General features: G+C 32.2%; 2 protein-coding genes across 5 annotated transcripts; one reads left to right on the top strand and one right to left on the bottom strand.

Annotated features, from left to right (window-relative positions):
- The first annotated feature begins 4,024 nt into the window (after window positions 1-4,024).
- Window positions 4,025-13,563, top strand: LOC133682495 (DNA repair protein RAD16). 3 transcript variants are annotated; one of them, XR_009836693.1, is made up of 18 exons: window positions 4,025-4,338; window positions 4,725-4,865; window positions 5,227-5,304; window positions 5,400-6,322; window positions 6,986-7,108; window positions 7,194-7,267; window positions 7,668-7,731; window positions 7,837-7,983; window positions 8,072-8,157; window positions 8,365-8,434; window positions 9,271-9,396; window positions 10,353-10,583; window positions 10,962-11,066; window positions 11,145-11,297; window positions 11,649-11,737; window positions 12,663-12,725; window positions 13,080-13,160; window positions 13,249-13,361. XR_009836693.1 is itself a non-coding variant. In XM_062105844.1 (17 exons), exons 1-17 carry the CDS (start codon window positions 4,293-4,295, stop codon window positions 13,319-13,321), a joined length of 2,589 nt encoding a protein of 862 aa, XP_061961828.1. In that variant the 5' UTR covers window positions 4,026-4,292; the 3' UTR covers window positions 13,322-13,563. The 3 variants fall into 3 exon arrangements, 2 of the variants coding, with proteins under 2 accessions (XP_061961828.1, XP_061961826.1); XM_062105844.1 differs by lacking the exon at window positions 12,663-12,725 and having other exon boundaries at window positions 4,026-4,338; window positions 11,166-11,297; window positions 13,249-13,563; XM_062105842.1 differs by lacking the exon at window positions 12,663-12,725 and having other exon boundaries at window positions 4,026-4,338; window positions 13,249-13,563.
- A 2,664-nt stretch (window positions 13,564-16,227) lies between these two features.
- Window positions 16,228-20,825, bottom strand: LOC133681360 (dihydrolipoyllysine-residue succinyltransferase component of 2-oxoglutarate dehydrogenase complex 1, mitochondrial-like). Of its 2 annotated transcripts, XM_062104394.1 has the most exons (15): window positions 20,692-20,825; window positions 20,535-20,610; window positions 20,397-20,459; window positions 20,189-20,252; window positions 20,037-20,076; window positions 19,880-19,950; window positions 19,714-19,788; window positions 19,574-19,629; window positions 19,430-19,474; window positions 19,013-19,303; window positions 18,799-18,893; window positions 18,391-18,481; window positions 18,173-18,283; window positions 16,809-17,003; window positions 16,228-16,712 (listed from the first exon to the last, which is right to left on the bottom strand). In XM_062104394.1, exons 2-15 carry the CDS (start codon window positions 20,568-20,570, stop codon window positions 16,521-16,523), a joined length of 1,425 nt encoding a protein of 474 aa, XP_061960378.1. In that variant the 5' UTR covers window positions 20,571-20,610; window positions 20,692-20,825; the 3' UTR covers window positions 16,228-16,520. The 2 variants fall into 2 exon arrangements, with proteins under 2 accessions (XP_061960378.1, XP_061960379.1); XM_062104395.1 differs by lacking the exons at window positions 20,397-20,459; window positions 20,535-20,610; window positions 20,692-20,825 and having other exon boundaries at window positions 19,880-19,966.
- Window positions 20,826-23,183: the final 2,358 nt, after the last annotated feature.

The raw sequence follows: 23,183 nt of genomic DNA, 5'->3' as shown, positions 1-23,183 counted from the left end.
AGGAGGACAATAGAATTGATGGCTTTCTTACATGATTAGCACAATATTAACCATGCATAAGTCAACGTCCAATGACAAGAATCAACATTTCTAGCTTCATTAGCTTGAATCTGAATGGAATGTATATGACATAAGATTCCCAGACAACTTACTATTGTAATAAAATAAATAAAAAAAATATTAAGTTATTGGATAGTGAGATTGAAAAAAAATTCAATTAAAAAAATCCAAAAAAATAAACCGAGTCAACCAATATCAACTTGTCAAACTAGCTCGCGACCTGAGTCATGAAATATGAATAACTTTATAGAAAATAAATAAAAAAATCATAAAGCTCTATTAAAAAAATACCAAAAAATAAACATAGTCAATTTAGAACAATCTAACAAACTCATGATCCATGTTATAAGATCAGGATAGCCTTATAAAAAACAAATACAAAAAATTATAAAACTCAATTTTCAACTAACCCAACATTAAATGATAAAATAAAAAAAAATAGAAAAAACAACCCAAAAAAATAATCATGAGTCAACACAAGTTAACCTGTTAAACCTGCTATTTGAGTTATTAAATCAATATAAATTCATAAAAAAATTAAAAAAATACCCCACTAATAACAAATCTAATATTAAAAATTGAAATTAAAAGAAAAAAAAATCTTAAATCCATAAAAATAATATATAACAAAATAAAAGAATCACAATTCTCAAAATAATTTAATATTAAATGATAAAAAAAAAGAATAGATCATGAATAAAGTTGAAAAAAATAAGCAAAAAACATAAATATTATTCTAATAAATAACAGTTTTTATTTTTATTTTTCATGTAACTATATTAATTTAGCCCAATCGTTTAGTATTTTGTTAATAATTCACTTTCACTACGTGCCCAAAATCTCAATTTGAACAAATATATTCACGTACACGGTTGATTCTCCCATGGAAGAGGCTTCACCTTCGATTATCTAAGGGAATTCAATTCTGTCCTGGCCCATAACAATTACCGTCTTTTCTTGTGTGCATGAAGAATTCTACCGTGTTTGTTTTTACTTTTGTTTATGTGTTTCTTATAAATATAACTTATTATATTAAAAATATAAAAATAAAAATAATAAATTTATATTTTTACTATTATGTTTTTTATTTCTAGTGACAAGACTCATCATTAAAAATAAACATAATAAAAAAATTAAATATACATAAAATAAAATGTTTAATGGTATCAGTAAATTAAAATGTTCTAAAAACATAAATAAAAATTTAATTTTAAATAAAAAAATATTTTTAAATTTTTTAAAATATAGTTTTCATTGTATTCCCAAACACATTAATATTTTTCATCACTAATTTCACGTTTTCATTTCTTAATAGACATTGAAAAAGGAAAAACATTTGTTAAAGATAAATAAATATCTTATATTAATAAAATAGAATATGTCTACGTTATTTTCATCGAAATAATTTATTATAATCATTTTTCAATTGGGACCAGAAAATAAAATCACTTGTTAAATTTGATATGTTAAACATGCCCTTTATTAAATACTTCAAAATAGAAAATGCCATTTTTAAATAATTTGTTGATGCGGCCTAAAACTGTAAAGAAATAGAGAAAAACTTTGATATTTCTTGAAAAGTATTTGAATAATAATCTGATCTTCAATGAAATAATAAATTTATTTTAGGATATTTTAAAAATAAAAAATAAAAATATTATCTTTGAAAATATGTTCTTCTTTGCACCTCCTGTTTTGAAAGTATATAATTTCACTCTAAATCTATTCTAAAAACAAATTTATTTTTATATTTATGTTTTTTTAACCAAACATATTTTTATTTTTATTTTTATTTTTATTTTCTTAGCAAATGTTACGAGAGAGCAAATGAGAGAAAAAAAGATGAGATAAAAAAAATAAAAAAAGAAGAAAAACAAAAAATTGACAACTAATAGTCAACTCACCGATGAAACACATTGATTGAATATGACAGGGGTACTTTTTCAATTTGATCCATGATCAACCAGTTTTTTTTATTTGTCTCTGATTCTTTCATAAATTTTTATTTTTATTTTATTAACCCCTTCTTAGATGACTTTTCAAATTAATCTAAAATTTCATCCTACACGAGCCTAATAAAACTTAATTAGGTAGAGAATGAGACACAAATAAATGAGATGGATCGACATATTAGACTAGCTCATTTTGATTATGTCATGATCTAGACTAGAAATCTTATATGTTAACATAGACTGAGGTTGATTCAATATGACATCATCTCTTTATTTCATTTCATAGGCTTTTTGTTTTTTAATCCTCTTAGTGTTTAATTGTTTCATAGTTGAGTTTGATCTAGTTGGATAATGGTTAAAATAATAGCATACTGAATTTTTTTTATGACCCAAATTATGTTTTGAACAAAACAACTAAATCATTTTTTATCTTTCTTATAACACGGGCCATGCCAAAACCAACTTCAACATAGTCGAGGTTGGAATCTTGACCCTGCAAGGGATCACAACATGGTGTAAATTTGGATAAATAAAAAACACATGAATTGTGCTAACAAGTTTTTTTTTTTCAATTTTTTTTTTTGAAAAGATAGTGACACATGATTAAATAAAGATATTAAATAGCATGACATGTCACAATTCTTTTTTTTATTCTTTGTTTATTGTTAACAATTTTGTTTTTTTATTTATTAATACATATAATAATTAACTTGTTTTGTTAAATATTGACCAAGCTTTGAATGTGCATTTGAGATTTTTTATCACAATAAAAAATTAAATAACTTCCTCGTGTTATTTTAATGTTTCGATTAACTTGATATGCCCATAACATAGCGCTAATATTATAATTAATATAAATTAAACCATAATCTCAATTTACACATGTTGAGCAAACTTTTGCACACTTTCGAAAAGTTAGGGACTGGTCTATGAATTACATAATGTGTATTTAAGAGTGTGATGAGGTGAGTTTATGTTTTTTTTACTGGTTTCCATAAAAAAAAATAAAAAAACATGTATTTCTAGTTTTATGTGAAATGTGAATTATGCTTAAATGAGTTCTACTTCTATAAAAATCTAAATTTACCTCAGTACTCATACATATATTGGATAGAGTTTATCTTTGTGGTGGCACTATAATTTAAAAAAAATTAAAAAATATTTTTTTTAAATTAATTTTTTTATATTTTCGGATCGGTTCGATATGCCGATATCAAAAATATTATTTTAATAAATTTTTAAATAAAAAAATATTTTAAAAAATAATTATTATCACAATACCAAACATTATCAAAATTACTGTGCGTGATTATGTTGTTAACACTATGTTTTATATATATTAGCTTGATTGGAAGTGTGATTGTGATTGTGATTGCTTTTTAAAGTGTTTTTCACTTAAAAATGTATTAAAATAATATTTTTATATTTTTTAAAAATTATTTTTGATATCAGCATATTAAAATGATTTAAAAATATAAAAAAATACTAATTTAAAGTAAATAAAAAATATATTTTTAAATTTTTTTAAAATTACTTTTAAAAGGCAAAGAAGATAGTATTTTTGGAGAAGCTCAGGTAGACTTTGTCAACAGACGAGAAACTCCCTCTAATGACTTCGTGGACAGACGAGAAACTCCCACTAATTAATTAAACAAAGTGCCTGCATGTTGGACTTCTTGTGCACGCCATCTAGAATTTTGTTAACTTTGTCGAAGAATATATATATTTTCAAGGTACAAGGATTTGAATGACTAACTTTATTATATTAATTTGCAAAAATATTTTAAAAAACATTGTTACTACATTAATAAATAGATTGTTTATAGAAACAAAATAAAAAACAGCACGGGCCAAAATAATATGTCTTGAATTGCTATATTATATAGTCAATCAATTAATATTTACAAATAAGATAAAAATAATAGAAATTAGTTAGAGTGTATTTTTTTTTTTATCTTTTTCTTCTTTAATACTTTGACAAATACACTCATGTTATTTATAGATATTAATTAATTTATTTTTCATATCACCGCAAGAAATTTTATAGGACATTGTCTTGCTCAGACGGACGATGAAGGAAAGAGTGAGGAAGGTAGGTAGACCACAGTAACTAACTCTGTTTCCCGCCGATTAGGCCTTTATATATATAGCATTTCCCGCCGCCCAATGGTCACATATCCCACTCCACACTCCATTTAACGCCTTCTTTCTTTTTGGGTAAAAAGAAAAGACCTCTCGCTTTCTTTTTCATTTCGTCTCATCATCTCTATTCCAAAATCAATGGAGCTTCGTTCTCGTAGAAGGCTCTCCGGGCTCTCAATCAACGGTTGTTTTCTTAATCTTTTTTTTCATCTGCTCTTAATTTCTGTATATGATGAGGATTAGAGGTGCTGTTTGGTATAGACTAAGATGAAATGAAGCGACTGATAAATTTTAGGTTTTCTAAAGTTTTGTGCTTTTTTTTTTTCATTTTAACCGTGATAGTGATACTTAAGGAAATTTCTTCTAGATTTTGACAATTAGGTTTCGATTTGATTTTGATTTTCATTTAATTTGAAAGTTGCTAGTGTTTAGGAAGTCCTTGATTTGTGGTTTTTCTTTTGTTTTCTTTTTTGGAAAAAAATATTTCTAGATTGTTGTTAAGGAATAAATTAAATGTTGGTGAGTTATTTTTACCAGGATTGTAAAATTAATGACTTTTGTTTTATGCAGGCGATGGTGAGCATGGGGAAAGCGGTTCTTGTAACGAAGAAGACGGAAACAATTACATAGGGGGTGGCGGTGGCGGTGGCGGTGATGGTTCTGATGACGAATTCTATGTACTATCTTCAGATTCTGATGATAATAGCTTTGGTAATGAATTTACTTTCCTGTATAAAAAGAACTCTTGCTTCTTCAATCTTTTGTCTTTTCTTTTTTCGATTTTTTTTTTCATTTTCTTATTGAGGTTCTCTAGTTGAAGTTTTGTACTTGTTTGAAAAAAATGTGAATTATATATTTTTTTTCATATGTTTCAATGGAAGATATTTCCCACAATTGATTGAGATGGTTAGGATTTTTGATACATAAAAAAATTTTATGCTTATAAAATAAAAAAAGTCTGCAAAATTCTTTTAAGGAGCTTATATGTTTCTTTGAAATGAATGAAGCATGTGAAATCAAAGCTTACAAGTTGAGATTGGATTGCATCACTGACATCCCAGCGAATGAATAGGTGAAATGACTGAAGACATGGGGGATTTGCTCTTAAATCATCAGGCAAAGGCTACGATTGGTGTCCATGATTGGCAAGGTAGAGTCATTTTTTATTCTTTTTTATTAATGCTAGTAGTGTTCCCGTGCCTTATTATGTACTGCCTTCTGCTAAGAGGGGTACTATGGAAACAGGTCCCATTAATGAGCAACAACCAGCTGAGCAATCAACAGCATCTCAAAAAAAGAAATACTATAAGACAAACAAGAGGCGCAAAAAGAGGTCAGGGGAATTGTTGATGTGGGAAGTTTGGGAAGAAGGTCACGACAAATGGATTAATGAGAACTTGACTGAAGATGTTGATTTTGATCATAATCGTGGATTGGAAGCTAAAACTGCTGAGGCACCATCTGACTTGATTATGCCTCTGTTAAGATTCCAAAAGGAATGGTTAGCCTGGGCTTTGGAACAGGAAGAGTCGTCCACCAGAGGGGGAATTCTTGCAGATGAGATGGGAATGGGGAAGACGATTCAAGCAATCGCTCTTGTCCTTGCCAAACGGGAACTCCATCAAAATTTATTTGAATTCAATGGTCCATCACCATCTTCAGGCTCATCCAGTGATTTGGCTGGAATCAAAGCCACCCTTGTAGTCTGTCCGGTGGTTGCTGTAACTCAGTGGGTAAATGAGATCGACCGGTATACTACAAAAGGAAGCACCAAGGTTCTGGTTTATCATGGGGCTAATAGAGAAAAGAGTTCTAAACTGTTCCATGATTACGATTTTGTCATAACAACATACTCTATTATTGAGTCTGAATTCAGAAAATACATGATGCCTCCCAAGAAGAAATGTGTGTATTGTGGGAACTCCTTTTATGAAAAGAAGCTTACAGTTCACCTAAAATATTTTTGTGGGCCTGATGCTAATAGAACAGCAAAGCAATCTAAGCAAGCTAAGAAAAAGCTGAAAACTGTACCATCAGCATCAAAGCAGAAAACAGAATCTGATAAAGATAAGAGTCATCCTATGGAGCTTTCAGAAGTTGAACTAGGATTGCAAAAAGAGAAATCACTTTTGCACTCGTTGAAGTGGGAGCGCATCATTTTGGATGAGGTGAGTTGGCGTGCATAAATGTGCCTGGGGGTAATTATGTCTGCTTCCTTATAAATTTGCCCCCCTTTGATGCATTGTAAATTCAAGACCAAAATAACATGGGAGACAGACAATTTGTACCAGGTTTTATGACATTTTCCATAGCTTTCTTTGTCCTTGTTCATCTCTCCTTTGTGTGATGGTAACCATTTAAGTTTCCTTTACTTTTGGAGCCATTCTCTTAACAAATTTGGGTACCAAACTAACGACCTCAAGCTTCTTTAGGAGTTTTCAGTTTGTTATGGGTTTCAAGTAGATTCTTGAATTTCATTTGAAACTTTGCTAAGAAAATCTTTTCTTACCCAACAAGTTAATTATCCTTAGCCCCCTTTCTATGACAATTTGTTCTTTTACTTCGAGTGAAACAATCAACAAACTTTTAATTATCCTTAGTGCATGAAATGTCGCTTTCCCATTATTTTCTGCTTTGCTGTTCCCATAAATTCCATTCTTATGTGCATTGTCTCATTATTTTTATTGTGAAATAATAAAAAAAGTACATGCTTTCTATGTCTCAGCCCTCACCAACTTTTGTTTTTCTCTAAATATTTTGTTTTTCATTTCCATCATTTGTGCGCTTATTACTTTCTGAAGCATACCTTTTCCCCTTCATGCCCAACATAGGCCCATTTTATAAAAGATAGACGTTGTAATACAGCAAAAGCTGTTTTTGCCTTAGACTCTTCATACAAATGGGCTCTGAGTGGCACTCCCCTCCAAAACCGCGTTGGTGAACTTTACTCTCTGGTAAGTTCACCGTGCACTTCAAACCAAATAACTCTAATCATGTAGAATTGTGTCATCTTATGCGTTTGGAGTTCTGTCATTGCAGGTACGCTTCCTGCAAATAGTTCCATACTCATATTACTTGTGTAAGGATTGTGATTGCAGAACTCTTGATTATGGGTATGGTTTAAGATTCAAGCTTGTTTTTTTTGTTATCTAACTGACCTTATTTATGATTAAGGTAAATAAGTTTTTGGTGTATTCCTTTCTATTGAGCAACCTAAGTTTTTTTTAATCATTTATTTTTATGGATAATGCAAAATTAGTACTAGAACTTCTTAAGCCTTTCTGGAGAGGTGTTTTTTTCTCAATGTATATTTTTCTCTTCTTTGTTCTCTGTTTGACAACAAATTTCTACTTAGAATTACTGGTTGTGAAGTTAGTTGCTTGTACCAATTCAAGGTTCTCTCACTATTTTACTTTTACATTTTTTCTATCTATAGCCTTTCTGGGGTAATTAATATTTAGAGACACTTAATTGTTTTTTTTTTTTTTTGCTAAACCCAATACCACTTTGTAGGTCATCGACACAATGTTCTAGTTGCCCTCATAGTTCTGTGAGGCATTTTTGTTGGTGGAATAAAGTGAGTGTTGCAGACTATCACTTGTCAATTTTTTTATTATAATATTTTGTGGGTATCTATTACTGAAGCAATTTTTTATTCTTATATACTTCTTTTCTTTCTTAGTATGTTTCTAACCCAATACAAAAGCATGGAAATGCTGATTATGGACGAAGAGCGATGATATTGCTCAAACACAAAGTCTTGAAGAACATAGTGCTAAGACGCACAAAAAAAGGGAGGGCTTCTGATCTTGCTCTTCCTCCTAGAATTGTGAGTTTTCCTTCTACACTGCTAGACAGCAACTTTATTAACTGATCAAAAACCTTTGATATTAATCTTAGCTTCCTCTCTTCTCCAGGTTATATTGAGGCGAGATATCCTGGATGTTAGAGAAGAAGATTATTATGAATCATTGTATAATGAAAGTCAGGCACAATTTAATACGTATGTTGACTTCTTCCTTTTCTGCTTTCATTTTTGTATGATCAATGCAATTTCTTCTAGAATGCTCCTCATATCATTACCCAACTACTTTTGAGTTATTTGGTTTTTTTAATTGTCTGTTGCTAATAGAATTACATGTAAATGTAATGTGTATATGTTATCACAGATACTTACACAATGCGACTTCCCCTTTCCTGTTCTTCACAGATATGTTGAGGCGGGAACTCTGATGAATAATTATGCCCATATATTTGACCTCCTGACACGCTTGCGGCAGGTAAAAAAATCATTAACCATTGTGAAAATTTTATCCATTGACTGCAGTATCGTGGCTTTCTGTGATGAAGTGCTATTTACCTGTGAATTGTTTGCTGCAATTAAAATATTATGTGAAAGTTTTTTGAATTGTTCATGAGATGGTACAAGTATATTATTTAATGGATATTGGAAATACTTGTGCTTGCGAGCAGTCATTTTGAGTTTCAACGATGCTCTGCAGTAACATAACTAGTTACTTTCTGTTATGAAACAAGTATTAAGTTACAGCTTGAAAAGTGGATTTTATTTCTCCGAATCTCAGTTTTATATAAAGAGAGAGAAACCTTAATTTTAGCCCGTGAAGTTTCATTTTCGAATTTTGATTTTATCTCAGCATGGCTGAAATATTAAACTAATGGGTGCTTGCAAGGAGTTATATCGATCATTTGTATTGTATTGAAAGAACATATAGATGAACTTTCACCCTTCATGTCAAGAGTGTTGTGAATGGGATTTTTTAATTATTAATTCAAATTTGATTAATATATTCATTGGATTTCTTCTACATTTTCCATTGCTTGTAGAAGATTAGCTTTTGATTTTAGAAGTTCTAAAACTATGTATTGGAAGTACATTTCCAGAGGTATCATTTTTCTCATTTGGTTATTCAATATTGAGTTATATATTTAGAGTTCCTGACAGTTTTACCAAGGAATTAAATCCAAAAAATGCGTTCTGCTTGCTGTTATTCTTGTTTTAGGTTTTAACAAATAAAAACTTGTGTCTTCTGATCGGTTAGCCCTGAAGGAAAACTCTTTTTGCTGATTTTCTTGTTTCTTGTCTGCAAAATTACAGGCAGTTGATCATCCTTACCTTGTGGTATATTCTAAAACTTCAGCACTAAAAGGTGGAAACATGGTTGATCTTGATTCTGCCAAAAATGCTTGTGGTATTTGTCATGAACCAGCAGAAGATCCTGTGGTCAGTTATCTTTTCTGTTCTTGTGCTCATCTTTTCTTCAGATATTTATCTTTTCTAAAAGTGCAAAGAAATGCATTTCAGTTTTGTGCATTAGTAGTTTATGTCAACTCAAATTTTTGCTGGTGTGATCTAAATTAACATCTATATATAATAAGTTTGAACTGTCCTAAAAAGCCAAATATATGAAATCCTCTGCAAGTTTAGAACACTAGTAACATTCAGGCAGAGCACGGCAACTATTTTCCCACATCTGCAAAACATGAACTGGTATTATTTGCACAAGATCCTGCCATCATGAAGTGAGGGCCCCCTGAAATAGCTATTTCCCTGTTATTTATGCTATATTGATGACATGTATAAAATTCATTCTTGGTGGTAAATTAATTAAATATTTATGAGTTAACAATTGTCAATCTTCCCTTGTTTTTTTTTTTTGTTTTTTGTTTTTTTATATGGATCTGATACCTAGATATTAAAATGATAGACATGTCCTTGGTCATTTAGAATATAAGAAAATTTAACATGCATGAGAATGTAAAATTTAATGTAGAATTTGGAATATGCTGTTCATGATCCCTACACTCTGGATTTCTGCTCTGCTTGATTGTTAAATCTTCATATTTACTTCCTCGACAATTTTCTATAGTTCACCTCAGTTACCTACTCATTCAAGAATTAATTACCAGTTCCATTGTGCTTCCAACATTCGATGATCTCCGCTAATGGTTAATAGGTTGATCATTTAAAATGGTAAATATTGTTCTTTGATTCTCAATACAGTAAAGGAGAAAAGGTGATTTCATATTCAAGTCTCCTTTTAAATGCATTTGTTTCCTAGAAGACCACACCTTCATAGCATCTATGCAACACTTGGTTTTGCCTGAATCTAACAAATAGAATCTGCAATATGGTCTTCAATTGAATTTCTTTCTGTAACGTTATCCTTATCATTTCAGGTTACCTCATGTGCCCATGGTTTTTGTAAGACTTGTTTGCTTGATTTCTCTGCTTCCTTTGGAGAAGTCTCTTGCCCTGTCTGTTCCAAATCACTCACTGTTGATTTCACTGGAAATGTGGATGCTGGAGATCAGACTGCTAAAACAACCATTAAGGGGTTTAGATCTGGTAGTATTCTGAACAGAGTACAGTTGGATGATTTTCAGACAAGCACAAAGATAGAAGCTTTGGTACGTGCTTATGGAATTGCTACATTTATTTCTATCCTTTATAATCATAGATGAACCTGCTTTTTAGTGTGGGGATTATATCTCCATTCACCATGGCTTGAAAGGATTTATATATATTTATGATACACTTCTAGAATAAAATGGCTAATGAAGAAAACTATTATCGAGTTAAAAATCTTTATATAAGAGTTAATGTGCTGGTTAGGCTCCCTAATCCAGGAAACAAAAAAAGTATTTTGTAGGTTAAATTTTGTGTCAGTTGTACTGAGCTCTCCAAGTGTGCTTGTTTTTGTTTGCATGTTTTAACATTTTATGTGATTATTGTCTGCAATTATCCAATATATGTTTGGTCATACTGAGTAGTTTGTATGGTTATAGAGGGAAGAAATTAGATTTATGGCTGAAAGAGATGGTTCTGCAAAAGGAATTGTTTTCAGCCAGTTCACTTCGTTTTTGGATCTCATACATTACTCTCTCCATAAGGTAAATTAAGATTTTTAATTCTATCTTCAGTTATACTTGAAAAGAGAAGGACTATTTAATGAGACAAACTTAATGCAGTCTGGCATTAGCTGTGTTCAGTTGGTGGGAAGCATGTCTTTGGCTGCCAGAGATGCTGCTATTAAAAGATTTGCGGAGGATCCTGATTGCAAGATTTTCTTGATGAGTTTGAAAGCTGGAGGTGTTGCCCTCAATCTGACAGTTGCATCACATGTGAGTGATTCTCCTCTTTTCTCTTGTTATTCCATTTCCTCTGATGCTTGTTACCTAATTTATAAAAACACAAGGCATGTGAAAGGTGTGACTTGTGATTTCGTTCATGCCTTTCTTAGCGGCTAAAATTTAGTCAGATGTATTTGGTTTGCAGTAGATGCTTAAGGTTTGTGATAGAATTTTGTTACATGTCAATGCAAGTCCTTGTCACACGAGCCTTGTCTTTTAGTTTTATTTCTTGTTCCAATTTTTATTGTGGCAGCATATATTTGATTCCTTTTTCAATGCATGTACCTTCTTGTTTAGTCTGTTTATATATTGATCAATACCTACACGTGGTGGAATGTATAGGTTTTCTTGATGGATCCTTGGTGGAACCCAGCAGTGGAGCGGCAAGCACAAGATAGAATCCATCGTATTGGGCAGTATAAACCAATAAGGTCCTACTTTAACCCACTATTCTGAGATCCTATAATAAGATGCTAGATCATTGCTATAACAGTCAGGTTGGTTAGTTGTAACAATGAACTGGCCATCTAACCAGTTCAGGCTTCTGGGTTTTTTTCTAAACAGAAAAAATTAGACTCAAGGGCTGAAATCTATAGGTTCCCTATTTATATGGCCTTCTTTCTTTTGTTTTTCCGAACTCTTCGGGCGGATGCATTAGGGTTTCATCTTTCTATCTTTCAATAACATTCATAATTGTTTAGAGTAACTGACGGGGTAATTTTTTTCATGTGTTGCCAAAAACAGGCTCTGCAATTATTTGTCAAAGCGGGCTTATTGGTGGGGGGGAAATTAGATTGTATTTAGGTACTGTTTGGTATGATTTTACAAATTGATTTTAGTTTTTTTTTATATATATAAAAATAATACTCAAAGAAAAGTCATAAATAAGTTATTTTTAACTTTTGACTCGTAATTTTTTTCTCACAAAATCGAGACAAGATTTTGTTTTAATCGAGACAAGATTTTTAACTTTTTATCTAACATACTTTTAACTTGACTTATTTTGCCACTAGTAATTTATGAAAACAACTTTTCAATTATGTCATGAAATTATTTTTCACAAATCATGCCAAACAGACTCTTTCTCACTGACACTTCTTTTAAAAGGTAGCTGGCACAAGAATGCTACAAGTCCATGAGTTGGATATGTACAAAATTTCTATTAACTAATGATAGTGTTCTCTCAGGCCAGTCCATTCAATTAATGTTTCTGTAGATGCTTTTCACATTTTTTTGCAATCAGTTTTGTAGAATATGTTTGTATACAAATCTTTTCCATACCCGAAGTGGTATGTCAAGAATTGACTGACTTTCCTAGTAGGGTAATGTTTTCCTTGACTTGGCTATGTTTGATAGCACTTCTGACCTCGATGAATTTTGCCACAAGAACTGCAAAGCCAAAGTTGTGAGCTGCTAAAGGTAAATGGCGGGGACTTTATACTCTAGGTGATCCTTTTGTTCAGTTCAAGTCTCAAAAAAGAATACACGTAGTTGAGCTTGACGCAACTGTGTGCTAAAAATCTTTAGTGGGAGTGAGTCTCTAACTAACTTTGGGTTGACGAAACTATAATCTTGTAGAATGTGAAGGTTCCATAATTAAATTGGTAGTCCATCGGGGCGCAATTGTGACGTAGAAGTTAAACCTTTGATCATCTTTTCGAATTGATGTCTGAATGACCCTGTCCCTAGTTTAGGTTGTTGGTTAAGCTGAACCTGGCGACTGATCTGTATAATTTCCCCTTAATTGGGCTTACATTGTCTTTGCACTTGTAGGATTGTGAGATTTGTCATCGAGAATACCGTTGAGGAGAGGATTTTGCAGCTGCAAGAAAAGAAGGAGCTAGTGTTTGAAGGGTGAGTTTGATTTGTCTTGTATCCCCCCTCTAATTGACAGGTTTCCACCTGTTGTGCAGCTAAATCTTCTTTATGATGCCTTTTGCAGGACCGTGGGAGGTTCTTCAGAGGCCCTGGGAAAATTAACGGAGGCAGATTTGCGATTTTTGTTCGCCACCTAAGGATAGAACTGCATTCAAATCTTGAAAGGCTGTGGGAAAACTAACAGAAGCTGAAAAGAGGTGGTTCCAAAAGAAAAGGCAAAGCCATTATATACAAATTCTGCTTCAAATGTTCTATTTTTTGAATTTTGAACCCGGACTCTCTATTATATTTACTAGGATAGGATCTGAAACCTAAATCCTTCTGTTCTTACCGTTGTTCGTTGACAATGACGGCGTTGCATGCTCCTCCTCTTTTCTCATATCTTGGGCAAGTCTTTTTCATCTTTTTTTACTAGGCGATCATACCTCCTCAACCAAGTCTTTGTGAAATAGATCATCTTTATATCCTTAAATACATTGGAAAGATCTTCACTATTTTCTTCATTGAGAGCATAAGTGTGAAACTTAAGAAATCTATAATTTAAATATACGGTTATATAAACTTTTATTGAAACATAAGACTGAAAGTGGTATGATTTTAATGAGTGATAGAAACCAAGATAAAAAATAAAAGATAAATAATGATATATAATGAAAGAAATAGTCTTCATAAAATGAATTTTGATTTAGAATTCATAAGAACAGAGAAACTAGTGATATGTTTTGATGGATAAAATAATGAGGAAAATGATAAGATGTTTCTAAGGAATAAGTGAGGTAAAAAAGAATAAATTGTAATAAAAAATAGTGTAATGAAAAGGGCAGGACCGAAGGTGCAAGCACCGATTAAAAATCAGTGATGTTACTTTGAAACGGTAATAAGTCCGATAAATAAATAATGATGAAAATTTTAAAATGAATATATTCCAAAATAATAAAAAGACTTTAAAGGTTTAGAAGAATAATTGATATGATTTTATGTGAAGATTGAAAAAAAAATCTGGATTGTTGACGAAAATTCATGAACTAACCAATTTTACATTAGAAAGCAGAGCTCTCAGTTCAATCATCGAATCAGGATGTAATTTTGCATGAAATCTATTAATATGTTTTCCTATTTTTGTTAAAAATCTCATCCCAATCAGAATTTGGTTTTGGTGGAACTTATATAAAAAAAATTTACCTGAAAATTTTTAATGTATCGTGAAAAAAAAGAGTAAAAATTAGAGTTATTATAATAAGAGACTTCAAGTTATACATATCTTTAACAATCTTTGCTACGAGCATCATTGTGAACAAATTTTCTAATTGTATTTGTCATGTCAAACAACCTTATGGCACACCTCTTATCTTATTCTTCATGTGTTAGTACTTCATTGAATCTTATAGGTACTCCTGTCGATTTTTCATATGTTCATTATACAATATATGTTCTCTAGTTTCCATATTGCTCAGTCATATTTGATAACTCCTCCTCCTATATGTATTTTTAAGTAAAAATAGAGTGCTAATCTTCTTTTTATTTGTATATTACTCTTACCTTTTCTAAGAACATACTTGGTTCTACTATTAAAAAATTATAGTTACTTAAATCTAAGTATCTTTAGAGAAATCACGTCTATGTTAGATCCTTGAAGATATAGAACCTGACTCTCCCTACCACTAGCTTGCTAGCTATGTTGCAAGTTTCCTTAACAGTTCTTTCATCTTCTGCTTGGTCATGAAGCTTTCCTTTCTAACCCCATTGTAAGTGATCTGAATTTCTTGGGTTATTACTTGTATGATTTCTCAACCCGACAAGACTATTAATGTTATCAATTCGTCAATATTAGTCTTTCATCTCTGTTTCTCTATACCCTAGTCTTTTCATATTCGACATGTCATGGTGTTTAAAGCACCCAATTCTACGTTCTTCCAAGGGTTCAAGCCATACCAAATTCTCTTCAGTAAGGCTAGGTTTTTCCCTCGACTTAGCGATTCAAGATGTGCATTGGTCTAACATGTGCAATTTCTTCTTCTTCAACACCATCACCCATCAAAATGACCTTTAGATGCTCCTTCTATGGGCAATCCATCTCATAATATAACTCACAACCATTTTGAGTTTGAATCTTGACAATCAAACCACACAGTTGAAACCAAAATTATCAAACTAGTAGCATTGAATTCTCCCCTTCTTTCCGGCTTGATTTGTAACTCGTTGTGTCTTTATTGTCTGCGCATTCAACAGAGGTATAATGTCCTCATGAAGAACCTTTATACAATCACATGATCTGGTGATGATGAACTTCTTGTTCTCTCTTTTTTGTTGAACAATTAGATCAGTTTTTGAACGATTTGACAAATTTAACTGTAGCAGCGTTCACAAGCGAAATGAAGCACGATTGCTTCCCTGGTCTCCTGTTTCATAAACTCCAGGCCTGAGTTCATAAGATGATGAACCTCTCCAAGCCGCTAGCTCACCTAGATCTCACTAAACCGCCAAAAAACAAAATTTCACGATCCAGAGATCATCCACAAGAATCACCGAGTACAAGGAATTTATGCTAGAGCTTCCACAAAAAATCACCGTTCAAGCAAACAGCTTATGTTTCAGAACGTTCAGCTGTGATTTAGAAGACAGATGTATGAAACCCTTTTAATGGGATAACAGCTCTTCAACAGCTTCTGTTTCAGAATGTTGAGCTATAATTCATGATATCGAAAGTTAAAGGGTTCAGAATGTCCATTTTCAATAATAATAATAAAAGAATATGTACAAATATCAGGTATAGAATGATAAATGTTTCCAAAACAATTGCTTTCACAGGAAGATGAACAGAAAAAAAGACTAATTCGAAGAAAAAAAATCGAAGTTTTACAAAAACACGGAGCGGTATCTATAGCAAGTGCTGACTGTTCCAGTATACGAGGTTTGAATTGTGAAAATTTTAGATAAGCATACTGCAGACTGAGCTGCTCTTGGCTAAATTCTACCTGGTCTGGAAAGATTATAAGATGCCTTATTGGGTGTTTTCCTCCTCAGTGTGTCTGTTCGCGCGAAATTTATAGAACAATCTCTACAATAAATTATAAAATTCAAAGGCTTCACAAGATACTGAAGAAAGTTCCCAGCAACGTAGCATTTATCCACCACGCACACCAATAAAAGTAAATGCAGTAAGGCCTCTTGTTGGGACACAGTATGGATCCAGCAATTGAAGAACTTGCGTAACGCCAAAAAACCAAAAAACAAAGAAAGAACTTGCAGAAGTGACAGATCCGTAGACTCCCTATAAAGTTCCATCTTAGAAACTTATTCGTATATAAAAAATAAAACTATACCAAATGCGGCTTCTCATACATCAAGAAGAAGCCTACGAGGGTCCTCCACAACATCTTTGATGCGGCGTAAGAAATAAACAGCCTCCCTTCCATCTATCAGTCGATGATCATATGTCAATGCAATGTACATCATTGGCCTTGGGACTATGTTGCCCCCAACAACCATTGGCCGGGTGACTATGGAGTGCATGCCCAAAATAGCAGACTGCATGGAGGAGGGAAATCAAGTTAAAGAGGATTTTTTTTCCCCATCAAGGAACAAAACCAAAAGGTGTTGTTTGTACTTTGTATGGAGCAATACCTGAGGAGGGTTGATAATTGGCATGCTCAAAAGGCTTCCATAAACCCCGCCATTAGATATTGTGAAAGTACCTCCAGCCATCTCGTCAATTGATATGGTACCAGCAGTTGCTTTCTTAGCTAGAGTGTTGATGTTCTTCTCTATCTCAGCAAAGTTCATTTGATCAGAATTGCGGATAACAGGAACAACAAGGCCCTTCATTTGGGAGGAGGTGAGATATGGTTAGGTGTTTCTTTCATTTTCTGCTGTCCCGAAGCAGGTGATCAATCAAGATAATAATGCTTAATTTGTATTATTTGAAGAGACCATTTCATCTCACTAAATGATGCAAAACTTTATTATGGGTGCAAGCTGTTAATGGGTAGAAGAGCAAGCCTTGTGCAATGGACTTGCCTACACAACTTATCAAGTCTCATTGAAAAAAAAAATAGAAAAAAAAACTCAACCAGAACAGTGAGAACTTGGCATTTCAATACCCTGAATCACTTCTTTTTAATGTTTTAATCAATTCATTTTGAACTTTTCTTCTCTAACAATTTTATTTAGAGCTATGAAGTCATAATCCAATCCAGTCAAGCTCTATACAAAATAAGTGCACCTGTCAAATGATATCACCAAATAAATTGATGCCGTGATATATATGCATTAAATCCAGGCAGTAGAAAACACAACATTTAAGTCAATGGAAGAAGCAGAGCAAGAACTAAAGCAGCATGTATTTCCAACAGATCTAAGAAAACAATCAAACTATTTTGTTGTCTCGCAGCAAGGCAGCATTAGATACGAGGTCTAATGGCCACAAGGACAGGCCTCTTTCAGTTTTCCAAAGTTGACAAATTGCTAAATCTGAAAGTGTCTTAAATTTTCAACAGTCTTACCTATTGCCTACCATCGCTGAAATGATATTAAGATTGCTACCTATAAAGCATTTCTATCATCTGCATATCCAATTACCTATAAAATTCCTAAACTATTCCAGGATGAATTCATTAGATTCTGACAGTGATAACGAGTATATAAAATGAAATAACAAAAACCACCAGTATAATTGAGAAATCGAAAGCATCATAGGGCTTTTTATTGGTACATTAGAAGGTATGTTAGATTTTGAGCTACACAAATGAGGGTTAGATTTGAACCTGGACCTCCAAGTTGGAAATCCAAACCCGAGCAAACAGGGTGTCACCTCTGGAATACCATTGATAGAAGAGGTTGATACTTACCATTCAATTTTTTTCCCATCTTTCAGCAACATACAAAATGCTAATGAGCTCGTGGTTTAGCAGATTATTTCCCCATCAAAAGCCCACATAAAATAAACAAAAGTCAATAACTGAATATAGATCAAACGAATATTTATGTACCTTCGGAGTGCCAACGGCAATGCTTATATCAATGTAGTCTCTGTATATGATATCATCTCCATCAATTACAGCATTGACAACTGGCTGATACTGAAGTGCACTAACAGCAGCCTGTAAAAGTAACGGTCAGAAACACATCATACAGTAGCAGTCTAACATCATCAATCCATCATAATATACATGAATTTGGTATTTTATACAATTGGCATTTTATGTACCTTGACAAATCCTGACATAAATCCAAACTTCACTCCATGTTTTTCAACAAATGCATCCTTATAATCTGAACGAAGCTTCATCAAATTAGTCCTGCGTTACACAGCAAACCATGTTAAATAAACTGAGTTGGAATTGCACTTTGCTAGCCATCCAAGGAATGACAAAAAATGAAGATAAAATTAAGTTGCGGTCCAAAAGGCATAATAATTCCAGTGACTCTTTCTTTCCTTTTTCTCCAGTAGAAACAATATATCAAACATGGAAAAGACACCAATTGCAGAATGAAATTCATCAAAACATGAAAAAAAAATTGGGGTATTTAGTTCAGACATGAAATCCATTTAAACAGACATGTTTCAGCTTTCAACCATTGATGATGGAAAAAGAAAAGATGAATTTCAACTCACATATCAACCTCATTGAATGTGGTCAGCATTGCAAATGTATTTTGCGAATCTTTCAACCGTGTTGCAACCCGTTTCCTCAGCCTTGTCATGGGAACCTAGAGTGAGAAAGTATGAAAACACTTGATAGAGAAATTCATTACCAATATGGCAGAAAGTAAAATAAACGTAATCATGCATTTTCACACAAAAATGAATAGACCATCATAAAACTCACTCTTCTTTCTCTTTCCTTAGGTGGAAGTTGCGGTTCTGAAGGTTTAGGAGGTGATGAAGGAGCTCTGGCTGCAGGTTGTGGTGGAAACAGTGTTTTTTCCTTTCCTTTGAGGGAGGAAGTTTCAGTCTTAGTCGTTCCTTTTCCTACACTCTCTTTTTCTGCTGGGGGCGGGGGCTGAGAAGCAGTCTTTTCTTGTGAGGGCGGAGCAGCTTGTGGTACACATTCACCTGATTTTGAAATAACAGCAATTTTGGTACCCGGTTCCACAGTTTCACCTTCCTTGGCTACAAGCTACTAGCAATTAAATATAAAGGGGGCGTCAAAACAGCAGCACGTATCCATTGATAACTGTGAACAGATGAGACAAAAATTATCAGACGTCACAAGTTTGATATTGCTATAGTTCATAAATATCACCTTTTGAATGGTGCCGGCTTCAGGACTAGCCACATCAATTGTCACCTGGTGGTAATTAAACAATTCAATCATGTTAATCATACCCAGTTTCAGAAACAACCAATATACATTCTTCAGAGTCACTTACTATCTTTCAAGGATTACCTTGTCAGTTTCAATCTGAGCAATGGGCTCATCAACTTCAACCCTGTCACCAGGATCTGCTCATAATATGTCAATTGCCATATTTATTTTGAGTATTTGTTGAAATGCAAACAGTTGGATGACAAGTTAAAAAAGCATACTTTTCAAGAATTTCGCCAAGGTGCCATCAGTAATAGATTCACCCATGAAAGGGACAACTGCATCAACCAGATCTCCTACAAACCCACAATCAGGGGAAAAACAATTAACACCATTCAGAAGCATAAACTCTAAATATAAATAAACAAAAATGAACTTATAAATTACCAGTATCTGAAGAAAATGATCTACTCCTCAATGGAATAAAATATTCTGGTCGAAGCATTGCAGTAATTTCCCTGTATTAATTCAGAACTGAAACCAAATATAACCAATATACCAACAGGAATAGCACAGATATAAAAGAGTCAGTCAGCTCACTAACCTCCTCTGCTTATTCGAATATGCACGACAACATTGGCTCCCTAAAAGAAAAAATATAAGGAAATAAAGGGGCTTAGGTGAAGTTATAAAAACTTGTAAAATATCAAGCAAAGAATAGAAGCAAGTTAAAAATAATAATAAGAACAATATTACCTAAGGTAGTGCAATAACTAAGGCTGCCGACGGCACGCCGACACCCCTTACCATTGCTCAGAAGCTGCACAGATAGATTCTTCTACTTCATTACTTACGTACGTATGTAAATTACTAAATCTCCACATTTCTTACCCAACAATGTCCCAAATTCACTTGTAATTGGAAAATGAGGATTGATTATTCAAAGAAAGGCAGGCAGAGGTACCTCGTTTTGGCCGTAACCTCTCGGCCTTATCGCCGGATGCTTAATTCGCGAGACTGACTGAGACTGTTTACACTGAGGAGATTAGTTTAAAATAAAATTAAAGAATTTTAAAAAAATAGTGCAGTAATTAATAAATACCGAAGCGAGTTTGCGTCGAATAATTCCCCAGATCATTTCAACAACGACGCCTCAAACCAATCACTTTTATCTTTCTCTATGAAAATTAAAGAAATCAGCTAAATATAAGTAATCAGCAGAATCATGAATGATTTTAATTTTGTTTTTTAAGCGTTACCTTGTGATAGGATTAGAGACAGACACAAATTAAGCAATTAGAGCAGAAATACTATATAGAAGCTGCTGGGAGAGAGGAGGAGAAGAAGAATTAAAGGAGTGAACTCAGTGAAGTGAAGAAACGGAAAGAGGTTTTAAATTTGTATTTTAAAATATATATTTTTTAAATACATTAAAATAATATATATATTTTTTATTTTTAAAATTTATTTTTAATATTAAAACAATTAAAAATACTAAAAAAAATTAAAATAATATTTTAACTATAGACCCGGTGTTTAAAAATATTGTAGAGATTCTTTTGTAAAGTATTTTTTATTTTTAAAAATAATTTTTAATATTAATATATTAAAATAATTAAAAATAATAAATTAAAAAAAAAATCTCATGAAACACCGGTTTCCAAATGAAAATTTGTCTTTCAATAGCAACCATCAAATAAACGAGGGCATTTTGGTACTGTTAAGGACAGTTATAGCCTAATCGAATCGAATGTTTTGGAAGCCACCGGCACTGGCTCTTACTTGAATATTAAAATATAGCATAAATAAAAGAAGAGAGGTGAGTCATCAATTTTGTGATAGGAGCACCTCGATTAGCGTGGGTGTCGGCTAGAACTCCTTTATTTTTTATTTTTTATTTTTTTTTAGTTTTCTTTAGAGTTATACTAGTATATTGGTCACCTCTTCTGGTAATGAGTTAATTAAAAAATATTAAAAAATATAAAAAGTATATAAAATATGTTAAGCTTTTTATATTTAATTGTTTTAGGTTTTGCAGTGATGCTAAATGCAAGAATTTTAGGTCTGGTGTTCATGTCAGATCTAAAACTTGAGTTTAGGGTCATATCAGACCCGTGTCTGGATTTAGTAACCTTGACAGACCCGGGTCTGGATCTAACAACCATACCAAACCCTAAAACTTTGGATCTGGGGCCATGCTAATCCCGTGCTTGGTTTTGAAACGTTGGCAAACTCGTGCCTAGGTCTAGCACCAAACATGGCTATCAGCCCGCGTCTGGGTCTGACACCAAGCATAATTGCCAAACCCAAGCAAACAATAAAGAAACAGAGAATAATTATGCACTTTAATTGTCAGGAAAGAGAAAAAAACACAAACAATCGATTATCAGCGACAATTCAACCATGATGATCTATCTACAAACGTCACACCATATGAAAGATGGCACGTCTACGCATTTATCTAGACAACGAGTGGCCATATTTGTCCGTTAGGAAGCGTCTCATGTACCTCTTTAATAGCGCGGGCGCCATCCACTTGCTATGACGTGTGGAACACGCGCCAACAACTTTTCAAAAAAATAAAGTAAAAAAGACAACAGGAAAATACTAAAACACCCCATGATCTTTTTAATTAGAAACCATACTCATGTAAATTTCACTAATTTGTATCTAGAGCTAAAGTGAAAAACCCTGCCATTTAGCTTTTTTTTATAATATTAACTTGTAAGGGTAAAGGTCATCCAAATTTATATGAATTAATTTAAAAAATAATTTAAAATGAAACTTAACTTCAAATTTCAAATCAAACTTAACAGCTAATACCTTTCGTTTTTATTATATTATTATCATTGTATAATCTTGGCCTGACTAGAAAATATAATCTAAGTTTTTTTTGTAATGCCTTCTTAAAATTGATATTCAAATGGAATATTATTTAGCAAAGTAAATTAGTTTTGTTTTCAAAAAATATTGTTTACTAAAATGAATATATAGATAGTATTGATTGCATATTTTACACATGTAAATCTAAGAAGGATTAAGATGCATATAGTTTTACCTTTAGATTTACTGAGAAAAAAATATCGATTCATTGATAGCCTTATAAAAGGTCTTTCATTTTCACCTTTCATATATAATAATTAAAACCATTTAAATTAATCGATCTATTTTTATTAGTCTCCATCAATTACATAAGATAACAAACTCAAATTAATTTAAAGTTTTGATACCACTTGTTGGGAGTAAGAAAGCATAAAAAACACCAAAACAATCAAATATAATCTTTTCTAATTAACAAACCATGTGAAAAATCACAATAGCTCAACATCGATATTTTACATGGAAAAACCTGACGTGGAAAAAAATTACACGACCGTAATTTATCTAAAAACTAATATTAATAACAATAATAGGTACATAAGTGTTATTTCTTAGTTTAGACTAAAAGACACAACATGCATCATCAATAATAACATATTATTGGAATACATAATCACTAAAGAGAAAGAATAGAAAAGAATCTTAAAATAAAAAATCACGTTTTTGTGATGAATAAATTGATTCAAATATCTCTAATCTTCAATCAAATTATATAAAATGAGAATATATGTGTTAATAATTTGTTATAAAATTTTTAGCTTCATCTAATGATAAATTAATTGTTTATCAAAACTTAAATGAAGATTGTTCAAGTTGCCTTTTTTTTTTTATTTTTTTCACATGATTTTTTCTCCCTCTTGTATTTTGGTTT

This window comes from Populus nigra, chromosome 2 (genome assembly GCF_951802175.1).
Source record: "Populus nigra chromosome 2, ddPopNigr1.1, whole genome shotgun sequence".
Classification (NCBI taxonomy): Eukaryota; Viridiplantae; Streptophyta; class Magnoliopsida; order Malpighiales; family Salicaceae; genus Populus; species Populus nigra.
This window is presented reverse-complemented; position numbering and strand designations above follow the sequence as displayed.